This window comes from Rhinolophus ferrumequinum, chromosome 8 (assembly GCF_004115265.2).
Source record: "Rhinolophus ferrumequinum isolate MPI-CBG mRhiFer1 chromosome 8, mRhiFer1_v1.p, whole genome shotgun sequence".
NCBI classification, from domain to species: domain Eukaryota; kingdom Metazoa; phylum Chordata; class Mammalia; order Chiroptera; family Rhinolophidae; genus Rhinolophus; species Rhinolophus ferrumequinum.
In genome coordinates, this window is record NC_046291.1 from 26,185,602 (window position 1) to 26,211,919 (window position 26,318).

Sequence of the window (26,318 nt, forward strand, 5' to 3'; positions counted from 1 at the left end):
TCCGAGGTTACTAGTCCCTCCTGGCTTTCCGTTCACCAGGCCGGGGTGACGGAGTGAGCCGAGGCCGCCATATTGAGTAAGAGTCCCGGCTTCTAAGGGGGTCGGTGTGGTGCTGACTGTTCTGCACAGCAGCCTCGGCGGCTCCAGGGAGAAGGTGAGGTTGTGTTTGGGTGAAAAGGCTGAGGTTCTTTGGCCACAGCAGTTTATTTCTTGACAAGAGTGTTTACTTTTGCCCAGGAGACTCATTCTCCTCTTGTCCTTGACTGGGCGCCGCTTCCCACCCGGCTTGCCCAGGAACCCCCGAGAACCGGCCGGTGAGGCCTGTTAGCCATGGTTTCTGGTCTGCTGGAGCAGACAGGAGGAGGAAGCCCTGAGGAGCGCTGGCCCCAGTGCGGGCTTGTGGGTGACCTTCCCTCTGCAAAGGAAATGCAGGACATTCCCGTTTCTGGAGAGGAGGCCGTTTTGTTCCTTGGGAGACGACCTATGTCAAGTGACTTAGGCCCAAAGACTATTTCCCCCCAAATTAGCGCATACCCGGCACAGTGCATCATTGTTTGGCTGCTATTGCCTTAGCAACCGTCCACGCCTCTGATTGGTGTTTTTGTTTCTTTGTTTTGTCCATTGACAGCGTTGCGTAGCACTTTTTATTCCTTTCACTGGTGGGGAAACAGAAGGAAAAGACATTTTAAAATGTAGCCTAAGGTCGCACTACGAATAACAAAGCTACGCCTAAAAGTTCTTGGGATCTAGTGCATGTACAGTATTGTAACGTGCATCAGACACAACTCTCCTCAAAAGTGTACTGAGGGTATATAAAATGTAACGTGAACTGTTGGCATGAATAAACGAGGTTGGTTTTTTTTTTTAATTGCGGAATGTCCTTTTCCCCCACCAAATTGTGTGTGCACCCTTAAGCAGGGTACTATTAGGAGGCTGCCAGAGGACCTGCACTGTTTTAATCTCAGGAAAGTAGAAGTTAGGTTATTTTCGAACATTGGAGATAGAATTCATTTCACAGATAGTTATTGAACGTCTCCTCTGAGCTAGAACAGAGTCCATGAAGAAGAATTAAATGGGTGATGGGACCGGGGAGTAGTTAGGAAATTTTAGGTAGGCTAGTGAAGCAAAGTCTCCCCGAGCCAAAATTGGAAGGATGAGGAGGAGCCAGAAAGATGTGAGGGAGGAGCATTTCAGTCTGAGGCCACACCTGGTGGAAAGAAGGGAGAGGCTGTGAGAATAGTGTGGAAGCCAGAGACCTGCTAGGAGACCAGTGTGACAGTTCAGGCAAGAGATGATGGTGCCTTGGAAGTGAGTGCCTTGGCGGGACAGAAGGGTGCAGGGTACATGTGGAGGAGGTGGAGTGATACTGTCCCTGTACCACAAAGTGTGGTTCCCACATGGTGGCTTAGTATGTGTGAAGCACATACCATCAGAGTTTTGCAAATATGTGTTTCTTAACGTGGGGGCTACGCAGTATTTCTTTAATGCTGGATTTGCTTTTTTAGGAGAACCACTTTGAGTAGTGTACACAAACAAAACTTTATTTTAACCATAAACATACCTTCCATGAATTTCTTCACAGTCCAAAGAACAGAACCTCTGACTTAATTAAGAGTTTACATTTTGCCCCGATTTTTACACTGAGGAATATTGATGGGTATCCCAAATCTATTCACGTCAACTTTGGAATTTCGATCTTGCCTGGTACTGTCAAATATGGCAAACCTTGATCAGTGGGCAAATTCCTAACTTCTGCTGTTCAACTATTTTTCTAGATCTTTCTCTCTGATTCCATACATTCTAGAATATTCAGTGGATTTGTAATAAACTTCCAAGGTAAAGAAATTTCGTGCTCATTGTGTTCATCTTATTGAACAAACCATATGCTCCAAAAAATGCCCACAAATTCAGCTACTAAAACTCCTTTGAAGATCTTTGCCGGTGGTTCCATAGTACCCGCCTTCCTGAGTCCCGTTCGTGCGGGGCTGCGCCTGATGATGGATTTTCAACAGATAGCCTAGTTCTGGTTGATTTCCTAACTAAAGTGGGCACTACTTTAAATTGTATTGCGACGAATAATATTATTGACGTTTTTACGTTGTATGAAATATTGCATGATTTTGAATCTGTCATTAATTCAGTAAATTCAGGTTGACTTTTATATCAATAAATTTTAATAGGACTGATGTGACTCATCCTGGAAATTGGTGATAAGACTGTTTGATGATTATTTTCCCAAAGGCATATGTGGTGCTAGGTCTTCAGAAAAGGGAAATGACCAAAGTGCATTAGTCCTTGTCAAGGAGCTTACAGTTTAGTAGGTACTAAGATTGATTACTAACAGTTTACCAGGTGGAGTAATGAAGATATATACACAGTGTGTGCAGGTAGTAATGAGAAGGAGCACAAAGGAAGAGCATCTTAAAGCTGATCTTAAGTGGCTAATGCTGCCCAAATTGAGTTCAGCTTCAACTGACATTTATTAAGCTCCTACTAATAACAACACATAGCCTAGGAAGTATTGCTTTCTTCCTGCTTTATAGATAAAGAAGCAGAAACTGTTATTTACTAAAAATCACTCACTAGGAGGTGACAGACCTGATGTCTGCAAATTCAATATCACAAATTCAAAATTAATGAATTTTATGAATTATTGAAATCTGAATTCATAAAATACACATCATTTATAATAGGTATATGAAACTTTATGCTTAAAACATGTATATGTATTATTTTCCCCTCTTACCTTTGAAATTCTTTATGTTGATACATTCTGATCACATAACTTTGCATTTTTAAAAGTTCCAAATGCATTTTTAAAAGTTCCAAAAATTATAATTTAGATCTTAGCCCATATGATCAAATGAATGGACAAAAAACTGAAAGTTTAGATAACTTTTCTTTCTGTTTGCTTATGTATATATCTTTAATCGGTGTTGTTTATATACTCCACTCCCATGTTTTTCATTGATTATTCAGCAAACCTTTTAGAGCAGGGTTTCTCAACTTCCAGCACCGTTGACACTTTTGATAATTCTTTATTATGGGGGACTGGCCTATGCATTGTAGGATGTTTAGCAGCACCCAGGCCTCTGCCCACTAGACACTAGTAGCTTTCCTCCAGTTGTAACAAGAAGTATGTCCAGAAATTGGCAAATGTTTCCAAGAAAGCAAAATTGTCCCTGGTTGAGAACCACTATTTTAGAGCTTACTGTGTGCCAGCCTTGGGTGTAGGCACTGAAGATAGATTCAAGAAGTTCATAATACAGTGGGAGTAAAACAGGCATATAAACAGGTAGTTGCAAATGTGTAAGATAAATGTAACTACTCAGCACTGAAAATGACACTCCAGGGTTGGGGCTTGTGAGAGAGCTCAGAATATCTCAGGAGCATTTAGTAGATAACTGTTCAAAACAGAATGTTAGAAGGCATTGGTAAGAAATGAAGGCAGAGAGGTAGGCTTTATTTTACATCTGTTAATGATAAGCTAACTTATTTTTGAAATTTATTGTACTATATAGTAGTGTTTTATGTTTTATGTTTGATCATTTGTTGATAGTTAAAAAAACTGCCATTTATGTAGAATTAGAAGGCCCAAATTTACCGTATTTTGCTGTGTAATGTGCTCCCATGTATATGTGCTCCCACGTTTTTGGCTCAAATTTTCAGGGAAATAGAATTAGTACTACCCATGTATAATGCGCATCCTTATTTTCCCTCACAAATTGGGCAAAAAAGTGCACATTATACACGGCAAAATACGGTACACAATAGCTGCTCCTTCTTAGCTCCTTGACATTGTACAAGTCACTGATCTCCCTGAGACTGAGTATTTCTTCTGTAGGATTTGAGGGAAAATATCAGGACTTGTAGAATGTTCAATGGAATGATGTATGTGGAGTACTTTTAAAACGATGAAATATACCAAAAAGTTTGTAAATATGGTTTTCTTCCTACAATAATATAACTCTTCTTTGTTTTATTCTTAGCAATATGTTAAGGATACCTGTAAGAAGGGCCTTAGTAGGCCTTTCTAAGTCTCCAAAAGGATGTGGTGAGTAGTTTTTAAATTTACATTTGTGGGTACTATATCTTTGTAAATTCATAGGTCTATGGAAGATTTCTTGAAAGACTCTAAACTCTTAATTTGTTTTCAATAAAATAGAAACAAATGACCCAAGTCAAATGGAATAATTTTCAAAATACAACTTTACCTTAACCAGTTATAGAAATTATCATGGAATAGAAAGTAATGGGAACTGCCCATCTATTTTTGCCAAAATAGAAAAAGACTACTTTTGAAAAGTGGTCTTCCCATGAACACATTTTCAGTGGTATTAAGTTTCAACTTAAACTCCTATTAAAAGTAGACTGCTACATTCTGTTTGGTATTCAGGATTGAAAAAGCTTTTTTCTAATTCAATATTTTAACAATTTGAGTCGAAGGAAGTAGAGGGAAATGGTATAAAATGAGGAAAATTTTTAGGCTTATAAGTTAATCCATTATCCTCTGCTGTAGTAAATTCAACTCTGTTAATTTATTTTTCACCTCAATATTTTTGATGCTCAGTTCGAACAACTGCCACAGCAGCAAGCAACTTGATTGAAGTATTTGTTGATGGTCAATCTGTCATGGTGGAACCGGGAACTACCGTCCTCCAAGTAGGCATACATTCTAATTCTTTATTTCTGTATATATTCTGCTATTGAAAGAATACCAGTTTATTTCCTTTATACTGTTTACTTCTAAAATTTTCAAGATTCCTTAATAAATGCTCATAAAAGAACTATAGTAGTAAAAGTATATGAAAATAAGTTTGACTTGAAATCTTCGCATTTTGAAGTTAGCTGTCATTTATCTGTTTCTGACTTTCTTAGTGAAATATGGCAATTCTTTTGTTTCACTTCTGCTTTCCAAACATAACTCATTAAGAAATTAGAAGTTACCTAAAATAAATTATTAGTTACTGTATGTAAGTTTGGGAGAAAGTAACCTTTGTTTGTTGTGAGCCTGTTTGATGCTTTTCACTTTTATGTAATCTTTCTATTTTCAGTAATATTTCTAGGAATATATCCTACAAAGCAGGTGAATGAAGGGTAGTGTGTTCTTGAGTTTATGCCCTAAATTTTTAATTTATCCAAATTCCTCCAGAACTAACAAAGTTGGTCATGAGGAAGTGATGCTTCATACCATCTGCCAGTTATCACAGAGCTAAATGCTCTTTATTCATTTTAGCCTCCATTTCTATACTATCTGCCAGGCACAGACCTGTAAACAATAAATATATGATAAAAGTGTATTCAAAGTACAGTGCAGAATATTTTGGCAGGTATAGAAGGTGGTAGAAAGAGAAGTTAGGGACGTCTCATGTGATGCCTGAGATTTTAAAGGATCAATAGATGTTTATAAGTAGACAAGGAAGCTTCAAATAGTTTGGTATTGATGGAACATAAGGTATGTAGAAGATGATACAACAGAAAAGTTATTCTGGAAGGTGAGGACCAATCATGCAAGAAGATATATGCCATACTAAAGAGCTTGTAGTTTGATCCATTAAGAGTTTTCGTGGCTGTTAGCAGTATGACAGTGACAGCAGGGCGATGGTTTGGAGAATAACAAGACTGGAATGAGAGATAAGGAAAGAGTATCTTGCATCAGTGGAGCAGGAAAGGAAGAGGCCTAAAATAGATGGTGGCTGTGGGAATGAAATTGAGGGTAGATTCAAAGGAGAGTGAGATGTAGATAGGCTTTTAGGAATGATGAAGGGCAGGCGGATTTTTGTAGTTTCTGGCCTTGTTAGCTTATTTGGGGGATATATACGGTAGTAGGGGACAGAAATAGGTTGAATTTTAACTATGGAACATACACGAGCAAATGCCTATTTAAGTCTAAACCTTGGAGAAGTGGAGGACTATCTGGGTGCAGATGAAGGTTTAGATGTAATATGAAATATGAGCTAGTATGAAAGCTGGGACAATATCTGTCTACTATATCCACTGCATCTAGCATACAGGAAGACTCGATACATTTTTGCTAGGTAGTTAAAACATTGGACATTGATGAGATTGCTTTAGAGTGAGGGCTAAGGATGAAAGAACTAACTAGAGGAAATTCGAATACGTTTATAGGCTCAGAGAAGGAGGAGTAGTAATTGGTAGAGCAAGACCAATAGTCCCCCTTACTAGGCAGATGGGAACTGGGAGGAGCCACAGTGGGAGTATGAATCCTGGGTGGGTGTATGGAGCCAAAGATAGAACCAGATCATAGTCCGCTAGACAGTATGAAATGGAGTCTAATCCGAAAGAGGAGAACTAGACAAAGAAGTCCAGGTGTGAAAGCATTGGCATGGAGTTTGAAGGGAGAATCTTTGTGAACAGTGGTGCAGAGTGGAAATGGGAGTCAAGCTTTTAGCATACCTGAGGATACTTTATCCAGTTTCTTCCACATGAGGTGTAGGCATGCTGAGGATCCTTAAAGAGGAAGCTTCAAAGCAGATGGGTTGGAATCAAGAGCAAAGGAGGAAACTCTCTTCAGGGATGAAGTAAGAATGAAGATACAGATATTTATAAATAGGATTAATAAGATAGGTAGGGGGTGGCCTCATTTTGTGTGTGTGTATGTTTTAGACAAGACAAGGATGAGGTCAGTTTATTCTAATGGCAAAAGTTTTCTCCTTTGTCTTCTAGGCTTGTGAGAAGGTTGGCATGCAGATCCCTCGATTCTGTTACCATGAAAGGTTGTCTGTTGCTGGAAACTGCAGGATGTGCCTTGTTGAAATTGAGAAAGCTCCTAAGGTACTTGATACCTAAAATTCCACACCATGCTGTAGAAGGTAGAAAACTTGAAATCTTGCAGCAAACTTTATTTAGAATCAATATAATTATAGTGGAGAAACTAGCCCTGTTTATTTCTATCTATAAGTTTATTTTTTTGTGTGGTTGATTCTTGTCATTTCAAAGCTGGAAACACATTGATGAAAGTGCTTTGTAAACACAAGGGCTGTATAATTGTAACAGATTTAAAAATTAAAGGTGACTTCTTACAGCTGTTCATATTTCCAAATGGCTGCATGACACACAGCTAGGATGTGGGGTTGGCCAGCAGCCCATTGGAAGTGCTCATGCTGGGCCATTTTCACTAGAGGAGAGGGTTGCAGGGAAGAAGTTTAATTTTATTTTGGCTTATACCATTTTAATTGAGTAGTGCCTACTAATCAAAACACAGTTATTTGATGTTCTGTTGCAGAGCCTCATAAAAAATTAAGAAGTAGGATGTCTTACTTATTTCTAAGAGAAATGTAAAGTGTCAGATTATCATATTATGAATATGAAAACTATAAAAATTCTGCCTTCAAGAATATTCCTTTCTTTGCTTGTTTTCAAATGTATAATTTAATGTTTTTATAAATCAGGTTAATTATAATTACAAACAAATACAAATTCTTAAACAGATTTTTTTCATTGAAATTCCAGGTTGTAGCTGCTTGTGCTATGCCAGTAATGAAAGGTTGGAATATCCTGACAAACTCAGAGAAATCTAAGAAAGCCAGGTACTGTATTGTTACTTGGCTTAGCAACTTCTCTTAGTGCAGAAAATTGCACATGTCAGTATTTAGACCTTCCTATAAATGATAAATTCAGTATCAAACTCTGATGAAGTTGGCCTGTTTGGCTTCTAGAAGCAGTAGAGGAGATGAAGTCAGTCAGGTGTGCATGGTTTTGAGCCTAGTGTGGGATCCACATTTAAAACTCTTGTTTAGCAACTTGCTCAGTTTGTGATAAACAGTGAATCTGGGGCTTATTGAACTGAGATTATTGCAGTGATACATTACTGTACTGTCCTAGCACTGAATGTTTGTTTTTGTTTTTCATTAATGAGTATTTCTGAGGACCATTCAGCAACTTTCGGTAATGTTGTATTATTAAAAGTCACAGTTTTCTAGGTTCTCTAATGATGTTTTATTCTAGGCTCCTATAAGCATTTTTTTAGATTATGTGTTCAGAAGTACTCAGATGATAATTACGTTGGAATTTCTGATAATAAATGTAAAATTAATACTGAATATATGATAACATACATCTGTGAAGGTTGTTTAAATAGCGTACATGTAAACCATTTTATATGTTACACTTCTCCACACAGAGAAGGTGTGATGGAGTTCTTATTAGCAAATCACCCGCTGGACTGTCCTATTTGTGACCAGGGAGGTGAATGTGATCTGCAGGTAAGTAGTCTAATTTCGTAAATCTTTTTGGTTTCAAGTTTTAACTTTGTTAGTAGCATTAGATTATTGTAATCTATTTAAGGACCAGTCCATGATGTTTGGAAGTGACAGGAGCCGATTTTTAGAGGGCAAACGTGCTGTGGAGGACAAGAACATTGGGCCGTTGGTAAAGACCATCATGACTAGATGTATACAGTGTACTCGCTGCATCAGGTAATTCTCTTTCCCCTCTCTTCTGCAATATCACTTCTATACTTATTTAATATTCATGAAATTTGGTGAACTAACAACACTGGAAAGGATGGCAACTTTTATTTGATGGGAAAAGACTGATGTTGTTTTTAATGTGTTTTGCATAAGCCCATAAAATGAATAAGTTGGTCAATTTCAGTTAGTATCAAAGTCAGTTGTATTTAAAAATCAAAATCTGTAAGCATTAACTCTGTGATAACTTGCTGAGCTATATACATATGATTTGTGCAGTTTTCTGTATATGTGTGATACCTCAATTAAATTAAATATAAGCATTTATTGAATAACTTTTTTATTCAGAGACTATGCTCGCCATTGAAAATATACTCATCATTTTTGTTTTTAGTTTCAGGTGTACCAAACAATGTAATAATAGTTAGACATTCACACTCCTCACAAAGTGATAGCCCCCATCCCCCAATCTACTACCCCATGACATTGTATATAGCTGTTACAGTTCTACTCATATCTTTTTTTAATGCTTTGAAAATCATTGTCTCTTTATGATCATGAGTAGGAAAGGAGGTAATTCTGCTCTGTTTGACCACATTTTTATCTTGCAGGTTTGCAAGTGAGATTGCAGGAGTAGATGATTTGGGAACAACAGGCAGAGGAAATGATATGCAAGTTGGCACATACATTGAAAAGATGTTCATGTCTGAACTGTCTGGGAATGTCATTGATATCTGCCCTGTCGGTGCCCTGACCTCTAAACCCTACGCCTTTACTGCCCGGCCGTGGGAAACAAGGTGCTCAGCGCTGTAGTTTTGACAATTTTTTTATCCTTTAATTTGTTAGTATTAAAGAATTTTTTAAGATTCATTTTCCTTCCTGAGTCCTAATTGTTCTGGTCTGCTAAGTTTTTATTTGTTTACTTTAAGTAAAACCTTTTTAATGGAAGATAGGTGTGGGGACAGAGCCAGGAGTGCAGTTTCCAGGCTCTCAGCCTCACGTGGAAAGGTACTGGCTCAGGTAGTAAATGGCCATCAACTGTGATTGGATGGCCGTCAGCTGTAACCAGTGAGCCATTGGCCACTAATGTAACTGCCGTGGCTACGCTAGCAGAAAAATGGGGGCTAGCAAGGAGATGGTGGCTGAGCCTGCAGGCGGCGCAGTGAGGGTTGCGAACAGTGTGGCTCCTGCTTCCTGTGTCTCCAACCCAGCCGCCAGCGAGAGTATAGTGGTGTGACTCCCCTAACTGTGGCTCCGTGGGTGTTCCTGTTTGGCCTCACCATGTCCTGCGTTCTTATGTGGGGAGCGGGAGACCCTGCAGGCAGCCCCGCACGACAATAGGTAATTAGGTTGAAGGGTAGGATGAACCTGTGCAAATTAATTGCAGTTTTCTTGGAATTAATTCCAGAGTCCTTAACCACAAAATTATTTTATTCACTTGTTATTCCAAGGATTAAAGTTGTCTTCATTTAAAAAAAATTTATAGTCTCTTTTCATTGTATATTAAGTTTTCGACTATGTGGATATATCACACTTTATTTAACCAATTCCTATTATTAGACATTTAGTTTGTTTCTATTTCTCTGAAGTTACAAACCTATGGTAAACATTGTTATTCATAAATGTTCTTGTTTATCTCTGATTCTTCTGATTAAACCAAGAAATAGAGTAGGTAGGTGCAACAAGTTGGAATATTTTTAAGGATCTAGAAATATACCATCAAATTACCCTTCATTTTCAAACTTCTACCAGAGTATCTTAAAATTCTAGATGTTAAACCATGTAGTTAGACAAAAGTATTGGGGATATGGGGGCAACAGTACATCACTGAGATGTTAAAGTAGAATTTGTTCCCTTTTCCTTCCAAGATTCCAATAATACATATGTTGCTATGCTTGATGTTGTTTCACAGGTTTCTGAGACTATTTTTCTTAAATCTTTTTTTCTCTTTGTTCTTCAGATTAGATAATTTCTATTGATCTATTACCAAGTTCATTCATTCATTCTTTTGCCCGCTCAAATCTGCTGTTGAGCCCCTGTAGTACATTTTTTATTAGTTACAGGTTTCAACTCCAGAATTTCAATTTGGTTTTTTTAAATAATTTCTGTATCTTTACTGAGACTCTACTTGTTGATTCATGGCTGTCATATTTCCCTTTAATTCTTTAAACATGATTTTTCTTAGTTCTTTGAACATATTTTAGTATTCTTGTTTTTGTTTTTAAGCAGAGTTTATTAGGAGTTGACCCTGTGCAGAGCTTAGTAGTCCGACAATGATTGTGCTCAAATAATTGGAGCCAATAAAGGCTTCCGTACTATGCCAGGGGATCTGTGTGTGAATAGCAGAGCACATTCAAAGTTCAGGCTGTTTGCAAGTTGGCCCGGCTTGTGCATTCCACTGGGCACTTTGAATCTCAGTGTTGTTCAAGAGGGTGTGAATAGCTTGGGCCCTCTCTGGTCTCAGCTGCACATATATGCACGCCTCCACTGGCATGCTTGCCCCCAGCAATGACTACACCTTCAGGCTAGTGCCTTTGGCTCTCTTCTGCTCCGGTCTCCAGGACATCTTTGCTCATTGCTCCAAATTGAGTGAGTCTTCATCTGTAGGAAGTAGGTTCCTATCTTCACAGCCTGCCCTAACTTGTAAAACCTTCAGTTCAGGGTGGTGGAAGAGGGGATGAGAACAGCCCCAAGCCAGAACACTGATTTCTATTGTTCCTACTTAAAGTTCAGCCGTTTTTCCAGGCATAAAAGTTTCTCACGATGATGTATGCTTTTGGTAGATTTCCAATGTGCTGAATTGGTTGTTTTTGTTAATTTTGCTCAGGTTTATTTTTGCTTTTGAAGGGAAGGATTTGTCGAAATCCTTAATCAATGATACTCAGAACTCTCTCACCTCTTGTTACTTATTTTGATACTCAAATTGTCCCAGATTTGGTCATTTGGAGCTCTTCCAGTTGGCGTCTATATTAGATAAGAGTTTGAAAGGCATCATTTTTGCATTAGGAGTTTATGTGATGTGTTCAAATAATGAGTTTTTTGTTTTGTTGGGTTTTTTTGTTTGTTTGTTTGTTTTAGCATTTCCTCTGAGTTCCATTATTTTTAGAAATTTAGAAAGGAGATGTAAAGTGTTTTGTTTTTGGTAAACCAGGTAGCAGAAATTGTGTCTTTATTCTCAAAATCAACATAGGAAATATATGTTTATTCTCAGAAAGACAGAATCCATTGATGTAATGGATGCAGTCGGAAGCAATATTGTGGTAAGCACAAGAACTGGAGAGGTGATGAGGATTTTGCCAAGGATGCATGAGGACATCAATGAAGAGTGGATCTCTGATAAAACCAGGTATATGCTATACTGTTTTCCTTTTGCGGTAGATTGAAAGAACATTTTCTAATTTAATTTTAAAGAACTACCTTTGTAGTTGCAAATTAATTAATACAGTGTACTAATCTGGATTTAGTTTATATAGAGAACTGGACAAAATTGACATTAAAAGTCCTAGGTATATCACTGGTTTTCATATTAACTTTGAAAAAATATCTCTTTTCCTCCTAAATAGAGAAATTGAAGTAAATATGTCAGTGAAGTAAATATGTCAATTGAAGCAAAATAAAAATTATGAATTATTTAGTCTAAAGTGAAAGACTATTTTTCTCAGTTGGTTAGAGGGTGGTGCTGGTAACACCAAGGTTGCCGGTTCGATCCCTGCATGGGACACTGTGAGCTGCTCCTTCCTGAAAAAATAAAATTAAATAAATAAATAAACTAAAACCTTTATTTATAGCTAGTTTGTAGAGTTTGCATTCTTACACAGAAAAAAAATGGAAAAAAGAAGCTAAATGTAAGAGTTTACACAACATAATTTTGATAAAGTAGAGGTACTCAAGTTTTATAAATAAAAGTGATTTGGCTTTTTCAGCTATTAGATGTTTTTGTGTTGTAATTTTAAGATTGTTCAAGTAACTGAAAATAAATTATAAGAATTCAAGCTTTTTAGATGGTGTTTTAGTTTTTAACTGATATTCATAAAATACTTATTAGTTCATCACCAAAAAACCTGTAATGATTATTTCTATCCAGGTATTTATTATTTTATTAGACACTTTAACCAAGACTGTATTTAAATAACAGTTCTTTTAGATTTTAAACTTGAAAATTGTAGTTGCCTCTTTAGCAAGATTCCACAAACGGTGTAATTTCTGTTACCTAGATTTGCCTATGATGGGCTAAAACGTCAAAGACTTACCGAACCGATGGTCAGAAACGAAAAGGGGCTTTTAACCTATACCTCCTGGGAGGATGCACTCTCTCGTGTAGCTGGAATGGTAAAACATTGAAATATAGAATAAATAGTATTTGTGATTTTCAAGGAACATCTTTGTAGTGGCGAGGGGATGTGTATCTGTTCACTTCTTTACTCTTACCAAGATTATCTTTAATTTAACAAACGTTTATTGAGAACCATATGCCAGATGTCAGACTAGATGTAAGGATATGAGGGCCATCAACACATGGTCCCTACCTCCCACAATCTTGTAGTAGGAAAAGATGCATCATTAGGCAATTATCATATGCTGCTATGGGTACTTGTGCAGGAAATGACATATGAGAGCAGATAGGAGGGGTGCCTAACCAGGGCTACCATATCAAGGGTGCTTTCCCGAGGCAAAGTTTTAAGAATGAATACTAACTTGCCAGAGCAAAAATGGAGGGAATGGCTTTCTGGTCAGAGAAATGCAGCATGTATAATGGGCTTGGGGGAATGGCTAAGCTTCAGAAGAAGTTGTATTTCACTGTAACTCCGCATTCTTCACCCTCCAGACCTAATTTTGAGGCCCCTTTGTTCCTAATTTAAAACAGTTTCCCTCCAAGCTGGTGTTACTAGCTTTGGCCCCACATACTCCTCTGCTTCTCATTTGTAGATTATTTAGTAATTGGTGTAAAACTTTATTAGAAGTTCCTTGCCTTCTTTCTGCTTGAAAATGATGGCTTTATTGTTTTGTTTTCTGAACAGTTCACTGTGGTCTTTGCTGAATAAAGGCTTCTTAGTGACATCCTTTGCATGCATTTCTAGTTGCAGAGTTTTCAAGGCAAAGATGTGGCCGCAGTTGCAGGTGGTCTGGTGGACGCTGAAGCCCTGGTAGCACTCAAGGACTTGCTGAATAGAGTGGACTCGGATGCCCTGTGCACTGAGGAGGTCTTCCCGAGCGCAGGAGCTGGGTGAGAAGTGTGAGGCGGGGGCTAGGCTGGCTGGCTGGCTTTCTTTCTTTTTTTGCCTGTAAGTTACGTATAAGCCAAAACATCTGTGGCATCAATAACTGAAATGTGACAACTTGGATTCTCCAACATGCCCACCAATTTATTTTCATATGTAGACCAAAGTCAAACCAGGAGCTATTGGAGAATCCAATTATGATTAAGTATCAAGACACTTTGATGTAATTTAGGAATACTTCATGAAAATTTTTTGTCTAGGAGTGCCATGGGTTTGTTGACTGTGAGACTATTCCATGGATTATCAGTGCATGTTAGTCTTAAAGTAAACTTACATATTTTTTAAATTTTGTATTTCTAGCACAGATTTACGTTCTAATTATCTTCTTAATACTACAATCGCTGGTGTGGAAGAGGCAGATGTTGTCCTTCTGGTTGGTACAAATCCACGTTTTGAGGCACCACTTTTTAATGCTAGAATTCGAAAGAGGTTAGTAATAATATTCAGGATTTTAAAAACATTTATATAATACTTTTATATATGAAAAATTATTATTTTAGCTGATTTCTAATAGTGGGAGTAAGACTTCAAATGATAATTGGAGGGCAGTTTCTAACAGGTCCATTCCCCCTTCACCTCCTATTGATTTTTATATCTTCTTATTTTGAAATAATTCAAGGTGCTTGAAATGGTCTCTGTATACTCATTTTTGTAATGAACCAGTGTTAACATTTTGTCATATTTGTTTTATTATTCTTGTTCCATGTATATACAGAGGGTGCCAAAAAAATGTATACACATTTTAAGAAAGGAAAAAATTATTTTAAAGTTGTAATACAATGAATGACGTTAGTGTTCAGTCGATTAATTCCATCTTTTGAGCGAATGTCATACTACACATTGCTATTGTAATTCAATTCAACATCGAAAAGTAATACATAGATAACATCTCTTAAACTTTTTGGCACCCCCAGTATATGGAATGTAATTTTCTGAATTATTTGAAAGTAAGTTGTAAATGTGATGCCCTTTTATCTGTAAATAATCCTGTGTGGATTTCCTTCGAACAAGGGACGTTATCTTAAATAATAAAGAATTTAGTATTCATACAGTATTGTCTAATGCACAGGTTATATTCAGATTTACCAATTTTTTTCATTTCTTTTAGAATAATTTTTTTCCTGCAGGATCTAGTCTGGAGTCATATATTGTAATTACTGTCATGACTCCTCAGTCCCTTTTATTGGCTTTTTTTTTTTGAAGAACACAGGCCAGTTATTTTGTAGAATGCCTCTCCATCTTTTTATATCTTAGAAACTTATGACTAGGTTGACCATATAATTTATTATCTAAACTGGGACACTATTGAGAGTGAGACGGGGAGTTGCTAATTACTCCAGGATAACAGGTAAAAACCAGCCCTGTCTCAGACATTGTCACCGCATTTTATAATGACCTTTGGAGGAGCTGGATCCATACTTTCCTGTCATAGAGGATAAATATGAATGATATAGTTTATTTTCATGAAGTATATTTAAATGGTTTTAGTGAGTAATTAGGAAATAAATAAGTGCTGTGTGAATACGGCAGAATAAAAACTACGAATTATTTATTCTAAAGTGAAAGACTTTATTTTTCTCAGTTGGTTAGAGCTTGTTGCTGGTAGCACCAAGGTTGCCGGTTCGATCCCTGCATGGGACACTGTGAGCTGCTCCCCCCATGAAAATAAATAAATAAATAAATAAATAAATAAATAAATAAGCTAAAGCCTTTATTTATAGTTAGTTTGTAGAGTTAGTATTCTTACACAGAAAATTAAATCATTGATTACCTTTGTGTGTATTTTTGCAACACTTTATTTTGAAAGGTACAGAATAAATTATCTCTGTTAAGGTTACATTTTCTTAGTGTTTTTGTGCTTTTAACATTTTGTAATGTAAATAGATGTAATGTTTAGCATTGATGAGACCAATTACTATGTCAACTTAGTAATTTAGCTCTGCAAACTTCGTTGTTTTTATTTCAGCTGGCTGCATAATGACTTAAAAGTGGCCCTTATAGGCAGCGCAGTGGATCTCACTTACAGATACGACCACCTGGGAGAGTCCCCCAAAGTTCTTCAAGACATTGCTTCAGGCAGCCATCCATTCAGCCAGGTGCTCTCAAGTTATATTATCTACTCTTGTGGATTTTTTTAGTATTAACTATTTTTTAAATTTCTTGTTTTTATAATAACGATATGTGACTACTGTTAAAAATTATAGCAATATAGACAAGAACATGGACGGAAGTAAAACATCCCAAATCCCACCAACCTAAACAAATACTGATGAGCTATCATAGTTATCTCTCTTGTATAGAGCAAAATGGATGAATAGATGGGCAAACAAACAAAAATGAGATCATATTATACATGCTATTCTTATTTACCAAAGTTTAATTTTACTTGAAATTATCAGAAAATAAATTGAAGTGAAACTGAAAGGATGAAACTTTAACCTTCAGTGAAATCTTTCTTTACTATAGTAGTTATTTTTCCTAAGAGAAATTTCACCAGTCCTACATTATTGCATGACTTTTTCATTACTGAGTTCTTTACAGTCATTTCATTGCTGTCTGTAGATTATAGTTTTTTATTTTTTCAAGAATGGCTTATAGGTGCACTATTCCTTGAGTTCTTGCTTGCTTCAGAATATGTAGTATATTATCCTTAGGAGAGCTTTGACAGAATATAAAGTTCTATGGTCACACTTTTTTTCTTCTCTAAACTTTATAGATACCCTTTTGTTACTGTGGAGAAGCCTGACATCAACTGTATTCTCCCCCAACCCTGTCTTAATGTTTTTTTCCTGTTTAGATAGTTTTTCCTTGATACTTTATACTTGATTCTTCATCCTTGAAATTTAATAACTTCACCAGAATATATCTTAATGGTGGTGGTTCTTATCACTTTTTTATTGGACATGGTGTGCCTTTCAGTCTGAAGATTAAAGTTACTCTTTATTTTAGGGTGTGTATATGTTTGTGTATGCGTGCGTGCACACGGGTGTGTGCTGGGGGTGGCAATTGTTAGAAAAGTAAGGGGTTTCTGTTTCTTACATAACAACAGTTCTGGAGATAAGCAGTTTGACAGATGATGTGGGTTTACAAGGATGTCATCAAGGAAGGAGCCTGCCTTCTTCCTTTGCTGTCTTCACTACATTTGCTCAGTCCCATGTGTTTGTGTGTGAGCTTCTCCTCCTGGCTCCAAGATGGTTGCTTTGTTTATAACCTCAGGTGTAGAAAAGAGGAAAGTGAGGTGTAAAGGGGCAAAGCTAAGCCCAACTCCTTTGTTTGTTTTGAATAGGAAAAACAATTTTGATTACAATGATCAAAAATATTAAAAATATTTATTGATCTTCTTTTATCTCTAGTTCTCATCCCCGTGCCCCAGAAAGTGGTTAGTGTTCTTTAGGAAAGTTTGCTTCTGTAATAGTATATTCTATATTACATGATTAATTCTAGTCTCTTTATCAAGAACTCTTAATGATGCAGATATTGGATCCCCTTTTCTATCTTTTGTCATGTTTCCTTTATTTTTCAGTTTGCTGTATATAATTTCATACAGCCTTTTCTTGTTCCTGTATTTACAATCTTATTGTTTCAGGAATGGTGTTCATCTCTAATTTGTTTCTCTTCCAGTTCTTTCCTGAGTTCTGTGATGAAAATCTATTGTATTATATTCTCTATTATGTCACTTATTTGAGCTTTTTTTAAGAGAGAAAAGTGTGTTGTTTTTTATTTTCTTTGAGGCTTTTGAAAAACAATTTCTCTGAACTTTTCACATTTCCTTGGGATATTCCTCTTACAATGAATGTCCTCCTCTCTAGGCATAATTCCATGCTGATTCTTTGATTCAGGCCAGCTGTTTATTGAAGAATGATACAGAAGATGGGCAGGAGAGTGAGCTGTACAGTCTACAGCTTCTGATTTTTGTTTTGTCCTCCACCAAATCTCTAATTTTCTTTGCTCTTGAGATGCGCTCTCCCTTAGCTTTTGGCATTTGGAAAGTTACTATGATTGAAAGCAAATCACATTGTGATCTGGTGATCATTGCTTTCCTCACCACTTCTAACCTGTCTGGGACATGATGAGTAGAGAGAAGACAGTAGACATGGTACTTAAGCATGGTCCCTCCTCTTACACAGTACTACCAGAATCTCTATAGGGAACATTCCCCCGTTTTTCTGGGACTTACCCATGTCATTCTAACCAAAGGATATTTGGCTAGGTTTTTGATGACCCGTGCTTGCTTTTAGAAAATCTATTTTATTTGATACTTGTTTGACCATTTTACAGTAGCATTGGTAAGATGTTTTGATTAAATCTGGTTGTATGTTGACTAGCAATTCAGAGACATTTCACGTTACAACTAAAACTTGGGGACAGCATATTGTAGATGTCTCTGTCTTTGGTTAGGTTTAGTTTATTTTAAATGTTTTTTTAATCAACTTTTTTTTAAATAGGTCCTAAAGGAAGCTAAAAAACCAATGGTGGTTTTAGGCAGTTCTGCACTCCAAAGAAATGATGGGGCAGCAATTCTTGCAGCTGTTTCCAACATTGCTCAAAAGATCCGGATGAGTAGCGGTGTTACTGGTGACTGGAAAGTTATGAATATCCTTCATAGGTAATTGGTTTATGTACTATACAATTCAAGTAATGTTGTGTATATGTGTTCCTATTACGCTGTCACATTTAGATCTACAAACAACTTAGTGTATAACAACATTATATCAGTAGACAGATGTGAAATAGAAACCTTTACTTTCTATGTGAGAAGAACCCAAGATAATAAACAATATTAAAATTACCTCAGCAGTAAGTGCTGAGAAAATCTTGAAAATCTGTATCAGTATACATTGGTTCAAAAATAGCAACAGGTGGGGCTGGCCCTGGTGGTTCAGGTGGTTAGAGCACCCTGCTCCCAACGCCAAGGTCGCCAGTTCGATTCCCACATGGGCCAATGAGCTGCGCCCTCTACAGCTAAGATTGTGAACAACAGCTCTCCCTGGAGCTGGGCTGCCAGAGTGCTGCCCAGGGCGACCAAAACAAGGGCTTGAACCAGAGTGGGGGGGGAAGAAGCGGAAGAAAGGGGGAAAAAAATAAATAAATAAAAATAGCAACAAGTCTTTGATTAAATGATAAAAATGTAAGCTAACATGAGAATTTATCTGAAGTAAAAGTTTTTGCTGACTATATTGGTAATGCAAATTTATTTTAAGAAAGTTGGAAAGAGAAGAAAGTGTACGAATAGAAATCATTCTTATTCCACAATCTGTAGATAATTACTATTGCTATTTTGGTGCACTTTCTTTTGGTCTTTTATTTTCTTTGTAATATTTTTTTAGTTATATAGTTGAAATACAATTTTGTGTCCTGACTTTGATCAATTTGCATTACCAAATAAGAATTTCCTCCCGTGATTAGAAATTCTCCATAAATATAAACTTTAATGGCTATTTAATATCATAAATATTATAATTTTTAGCCATTTCATTGTTGTTAACATGTAAATTGATTCTACTCTTTATAAATAATGCAGTGATACACAGATACCTCTGAACTTTAGATTATTTCCTTGGTAGATTTCTAAATGTAGAACTATTGGAACAAACAGGATAAACATTTTTGAGGCTCTAAAGCCTAGTTCTAACTTGTTTTAGACAAGTTGTGCCATTTTTACACTAGTGAATGAGTTCCCATTTCACTTAATCCTTAAGTATTATTTCTCAGATTCTTCAAATTTGTTTAAAGATTGGGGCTAAATACTTTTTTAAGTATGATAGGCAAATTTTTAAAATTTAAAAGTGTTCAAATGCATTCTTAAACATTCATTTCAATGTTGTATTACCCTTATTGGTCTAATTTGGCATTGTCAGTCATGTAGACATTTTCTAAAACTGTATTTTTAAAAAGAGTTTATTTACATTGACCACCTCTAGATCCTTTTTAGCCACAGTTTTTACTTTATTTTTAATTTACTTTTGCATCCATGTGTTTATTCATAGTTGTTGTGTTTTTTTTTTTTCCTGAATGAATACTAAATTAATAATCTTTTCTTTTTCATTCCCAAATTTGTAACTATGTGTTTTTGGTTCCTTGTCACAAATGACCACTTGACTAGAATTTTTTCACCTGTTCTTCCATTTAATATTTTAGAGAGGATCTCATCTAATCTGAGTTTTGTCTCTGATGATAACCTGATTTTGTGTGTGTGTGTGTGTGTGTGTGTGTGTGTGTCTTCCTGTCCACCCATGGGTTTCTTATTTTTGATATAAAAAAATTCTACCAGAATATAACTGGGTGATACTCATGTGTCATTATCTTTGCCTGGGAATATCATAGACACTCTCTTTTTTCAAATTAACATTTTTTTATTTGTCTTTTTCTTTTAAGTTCAAAAAAGCTTATTGGTTTACATTGTTATTTGCTCTCACACTGAAGTTTCTATTTTGTTATGCATTGGTTGGCCCTTCAGACTTTTGACTCTTTTCTCTCATAATTTTTCTCACTTCTTTTTTCTCTGTGTTTAGAGATAATTTTAAAAATTACCTTCTATGATTTTTTGAATTTTCATTCTGGAGAGCACTGACACCGTTGTAATTTTTAATTTACTAACCTTTTTAAAATTTTGTTTCATTCTTACCACAAGATACCCTTTTTTATGAAAGTTTACAACAGTTTATTGAGACATATCTTTTAATGTTTGTTGAAAACATGAAACATATTTTAAAACTTTTTTATTTCTTATAGTAAGTCTATTTCAGGGTAAAACACATTGTCTAGTTCTTGGAGGATTTTTTTAATTGGCCCTGTAGGTTTTATCACTAATCATTCTTGCAAAGGCAAACTTAGGCTTACTCAGTTTATTTTCTAAGGTGAGGTGGGCTCTGTCCTAATTTAGTGTGAGTCTCTGCCCGGATGGATCTTTGAGAGAGAGAGACCTCAAGGCTTAGAATGAGGGAAATTAAATAAGAAATACTGTGTATATAGCAGGCATGGGGGGAGGAGCTAAATTTTGAAATTGGGAAGTATGAATCTTTCAGTTTTGTTCATTTTTAAGGTAAGTTTGGCTATTCTGTGTTCTTAGCAGTCCATACGAATTTTAGAATCAGCTGGTCAGTTTTTGCAAAGGATTCAGCTATGATTTTTAATAGGAATTGTATTGAATCTAGAGATCAGTTTGGGGGGGATTGCCACCTTAACAATATTTAATCTTCTAATCCATGAACATAAGATGTCGTTTATTAATGCCTTTAATTTTTTTCAAAGCTGTTTTGTAGTTTTTGTTATACAAATCTTATACTGCTTTTGTTAAATTTTTTCCTACATATTCTTTTGATGTTGTTCCATCAGAGAGTTGGACAGAGCAGCAGCGTCTAGTGCGAGTTGGTTTGACCTGCCCTCCTAACTTAACAAATAGGCAAAAGACCAGGTAGCTTTATACACAGTAAGTCCTCAGAATGGCTACTATTTCTAGAAAGAAAGTTAACAATAGCAAACTAGACCAAAGTCTCCCAATTGTTCAAAGTGTAGATATTTCTGACCTATTTAAAAGATTATTTTCTGCTTATACGACTAATATATGTTCACAGAAAAATTTCCATAAGGACATACACCAATGTGCTAATTACAGTTTTCTGTGAATTACAGTTTTATGAGTGGTGTTTCAATTTCTCCCCTTTGGTTTTCAGAATTACCTGATTTTTCTGTAATAACTGTGTTTGGTTTATGATGTGTTTGATGGCTTAACCATATTGATTAAGAATCCACGTAAGACATTTGCAGTTGGCAAAATGTTTTCCAGGATTATTCCATTAAATATTATCTAATGAAGAAATAGTGTCCTTAGCACCTTGTTTCTTTGTTTACCAATTCTTAAAACAGTAAAAGACTGCTCTTTCTGATTTTTTTTTTTAATTTATTGGGGTGACAATTGTTAGTAAAATTACATAGATTTCAGGTGTACAATTCTGTATTACATCATCTATAAATTACATTGTGTGTTCACCACCCAGAGTCAGTTCTTCCATCACCATATATTTGATCCCCCTTACCCTCATCTCCCACCCCCTACCCTGCTCTTCCTGATTTTGACATCTATTTTAAATGGGTGAAAAAGGTGAGAGAAGGTTTTTGACAGCCTTGAATAGAAAATAAACTAGATATCACATTTAATTTTTTGTAATGAAAACACTGCAAGAGTGCTCAAAAATCCCTAATTGTTTTACAGGATTGCAAGCCAAGTAGCTGCCTTAGACCTTGGCTATAAACCTGGGGTAGAAGCAATTCGGAAGAACCCTCCCAAAGTGCTGTTTCTCTTAGGAGCAGATGGAGGTTGTATCACTCGACAGGATTTGCCAAAGGATTGTTTCATTATTTATCAAGGTATACTTAGCATCTGTGACACCAGAAACAGAAGAGAATAATTCACTGTGTGTATTAGAAACTGTACAGCAATATATTTAGTGGATTGAATATTTTCCATCCAGGAGTTTCCCACACATGTACCCCAATATTTTTTTAAAACATAATCATATCATAGGTTTTATTAGGTGCATAGTTGATATTGCTATTAAGAATTTTTACCTGATGTGATTTAATAACAGAATTAGAAGTGACCTAAATGCTCCCAGTAATAGGAATGGTTAAATTATGGTTTATTTATACAATGAAATATTATATAACATTAAAATTCAGCTTTTCAAAGAATGTTTAGCATTATGTAACCAGGGGAAAGCACTTGTATATAAAAAGTGTATAAAAGTTAAAAAAATCATGAGTCCTGTTACAGGACATTAATGAATTATATTTAACAATACTCCTTGGACTTTTTATGTTTGACTCATTTTCTTGAACTGTTCTTCATTGCAAATGTAATCAAGTTTCCCTGGAATAATTGGAGTCCAGAGTACTCCTGGATATTTTACAGAGAAAAAAATATGTTACATAACTTTTCACTTCACTTTATACATAGACACCATAAATTTGTAATAGGCTTTTCATGGCACATAAAAAGCATTATGTAATATTTTGCATCTTTAGTTTGATAAAGTTAAACCAAAATGCATAAACTAAAATCCTGTTCCTAGCCCTATCCAGGGATAATCATTGGTGGTGGTTTTGATGTGCATACTTCATACATTTTCCTGTATGTATACAAACGTACACAAATGAGATCAAACTTTATGTATCGTTCTGTAACTTTTTCATTTAACTCAAGTTTCTTTTTTGTTCAAACAATTTTGTTAAACTATTAATCAATGATAGTCTTTCAGTATACTATTTTCTATAATTTTGTTTGTGCCCTTTTTAGTATTATTACTGTCTTATTCCTGTTCTACACTTTCTGTACCTCCACCATTTCAGTCTACTTTACCAAATTTCACTAATGTTCATCTGAGCATTTCTATTTTGTAAACATCAGGAAAAATAACATTGGGTGGCTGGTTAGCTCAGTTGGTTAGAGCGTGATGCTAATAACACCAAGGTTGTGGGTTCGATCCCTGCATGGGCCACTGTGAGCTGCACCATCCTTAGTAAAAAGAAAAAATAATATACCTACCGGTAGTTGCCCATTATATATGTGTGTATGATATACAAATTTGTGTATTTGCAAATAATAATCTGGGAGATACATACCAAATAATAGTAATTTTTTTTGGGAAGGGAGTTAAATTGTGGGCATGGTGGGCTTCAATTTTTATTCCAGATACTTCAGTACTACATTGTTTTAATTCTTAAACTACTTGTAATTTTTAAAATGGGATTTTAAAAAAAATAGATACTATGTTCACATATATAGTACCTAATCATTTTTTTACTACAATGTGGTTTGCCGTCTTTTCACAGGACATCATGGTGACGTTGGAGCTCCTATAGCTGATGTTATTCTCCCAGGCGCTGCTTACACAGAAAAGTCTGCTACTTATGTCAATACTGAAGGCCGAGCTCAGCAGACTAAAGTAGCAGTGACACCTCCTGGTTTGGCAAGAGAAGACTGGAAAATTATAAGAGCACTCTCGGAGGTATTTGTTCTTGGTGATACTGCTAATGGGAGGTTTGACATTTAGCTTGTCAAGGTCAAGGAAGATGAAAGTCTGAAATGCAGACACGATTGAATAATCTCTGCAGGAAAAAATGTGTTCAAAAAATGGGGATTTGAAATTGGCATTTTTATTTTTGACTTGTATTTTGATACTTCTTTTAACTCTTTTTACTGTAAAAAGAAGCATCATGAGATTTAAAATAATAGACAGTTGTCTGTAAACTGTCTACGATCAATAACAGGTTAGCAGAAGCATTCACATTTAGCAGAGCATTGTGTCTTTAACCTTTATTTCATAATCAGTCTGTTTTCTAAATACAATTTTACAAATGTACTGACAGCTATTTATGAATTAGAAGTTTTGACAATTGTGTTCCCTACTTAACTACTTGTTTAATATACACACTAATGGACATTAGATTTTTCAGTACTACTGCATTATTTCACCAAAGTCACAGTTATATTATTTGAAATTTTAAAGTGTTAAAAAGTTTAAGTATTAAAGATTCATGTCAATTTTTGGGACCTGATATGTTTAGATAGCAGGTATAACTCTTCCATATGATACTCTGGATCAAGTAAGGAACAGACTGGAGGAGGTCTCTCCTAATCTTGTTCGATATGATGATGTTGAAGGAGCTAATTATTTCCAGCAAGCAAGTGAGCTCTCCAAGGTAAAAACTTGCCTATATGCAGTTTTTGTAATAGTGTATCCTCTGGTGTATCACTACTAGTTTTTAATACTATTATTCATCTCTTGCTCCTTTTTTGCAGCTAGTGAACCAGCAACTTCTTGCTGATCCCCTTGTTCCACCTCAGCTAACAATAAAAGACTTCTACATGACAGGTATGCCAAATATGAAAGGTGGTAAGGAATAAGATCACCTAATTTCATTATGATTCCAACCTATTAGTGGTAGTATGTGATATTTTTAATCTTTTAAGATTTTCAAAACATCAAAGCTAATATAATTCGTATTTTCTGATTTTACTGTAATTTTGGTTTCTGAAATGTAAGTAGAGTTTGAAAATGCAAGAAAAGTTAACAGATTTTTAAATGTAGTGTTTTACTATTATATGAAAAGTCACTGTGTAGCATTTTAGGGAAAATATTCTGTGAAGATTTTCCTGAGAATTACAGTAGAAGAATCAAAACACTTAAATGATAAAGCATGTTAAATGGTGCTTCTGGTGTAAATTGTTAGGAATGTTTTTAAGGAATGCAGACTAACTGAAACTTGTTTACTGCAGATCTTACAACTCTTGATATAACATGTAGGTTATGAGGTAGTTGATAGATGATTTAAAATTTTTCTATCTAAAAGCGGATAGGAGTATATTTTTATATTTTTGGTGCAGTTTATATTTAAGATTATTTTTAATAGGCTTTTTAGTTATGTTATAAAAGGTATGTTCATTGTATAATACATACCTAAGACAAAATAGTAAAGAAAACTCACTCTGATCCCACTACCCAGAAGTAACTATATTTATTTTCAACAGTTTGGTTAATCATCCAGGGATATACACATAATGAGATTCATTTACTGTGGGGGGTTTTTTGACAGCCTTATTGAAATATAATTCACATACCATAAAATTCATTCATAAAGTATACATGCAAGTCAGTCGATTTTAGTACCCATACTGTTTTGCAACCTTTTTTCAATAACAGTATATAACAGTATATATTCACATGTTTTCCTATGTCTTTAATACTTTTCCATAATATTTTTAATGGTTGCATACTGGCACATTGTATGGCTGTATTTAATTATTTAATCATACCAAGGAGTACTTAATTAAAAGCATCTAGCTAATAAAAGGGGCTTATCTTCTGAATTTGTTGGTTGAGCTCACAAAATTTACATATAGTTACATAAGATTTACATATAGTTACATAGAGTTTTATAGCCTTTTTTTGTTCCTGAATATGTGAAATGAAGTTTTACTGTGTATTTTATAAAATTATCAAAATGCACATTTTCTTAATATCTTTCAGATTCAATTAGCAGAGCTTCACAGACAATGGCCAAATGTGTCAAAGCTGTCACAGAGGGTGCCCAGGCAGTAGAGGAACCATCCATATGCTGAAACATCTAGTAGGACCCAAGTTTTGCTCCAGTTAATGGACAGTTATGTTGGAGTGATCGTTCAGAGGTTTATCTCTTTGACAAATAATCTGAAAGATGTAATATTTAAGGTTCTACCACGCTTATTTGAAAATGATACTGGAATCATCAAAGCACTTCGAGGCTGCAAAAACATTTATGTATTCTGTGTAAACATTAAATAGTTTAATAAACATGTATACAGAGTGTTGTCATGTAAAAGCATTGATAATCTTGTGACAAATATAAAGAAAATCCTTAAAATATTAATTTTTATCTTTATAGCTCATTTATGTTTGTAAATGGATGAAATAAGAAGAGCTTCCATTTGGACCCTCTTTATTTCTAGTGCTAAAGTAAAGATTTAACCATCTGTCAGGCTGGGTGTATAGAAAATACAGTCGTATATCAGATATGTATCTTGAACAACTATAATAATGATAGCTAATGATTATGCAGCTTTTTCTGTGTG

At 35.4% G+C, this 26,318-nt stretch overlaps 1 protein-coding gene and 1 pseudogene across 1 annotated transcript; one reads left to right on the forward strand and one right to left on the reverse strand.

The window, feature by feature from the left end:
- On the forward strand, window positions 1-26,116 carry NDUFS1 (NADH:ubiquinone oxidoreductase core subunit S1). Its single transcript, XM_033111877.1, has 19 exons — window positions 1-154; window positions 3,990-4,054; window positions 4,571-4,662; window positions 6,688-6,795; window positions 7,474-7,550; window positions 8,144-8,225; window positions 8,308-8,438; window positions 9,041-9,226; window positions 11,641-11,775; window positions 12,644-12,758; window positions 13,508-13,653; window positions 14,009-14,137; window positions 15,675-15,804; window positions 18,154-18,314; window positions 21,921-22,075; window positions 23,540-23,715; window positions 24,275-24,409; window positions 24,510-24,582; window positions 25,738-26,116. The coding sequence occupies exons 2-19, from the start codon at window positions 3,994-3,996 to the stop codon at window positions 25,827-25,829; spliced, it is 2,184 nt and encodes a 727-aa protein (XP_032967768.1). The 5' UTR covers window positions 1-154; window positions 3,990-3,993; the 3' UTR covers window positions 25,830-26,116.
- LOC117025742 (protein CEBPZOS-like) lies at window positions 1,667-1,951 on the reverse strand (annotated as a pseudogene).
- Window positions 26,117-26,318: the final 202 nt, after the last annotated feature.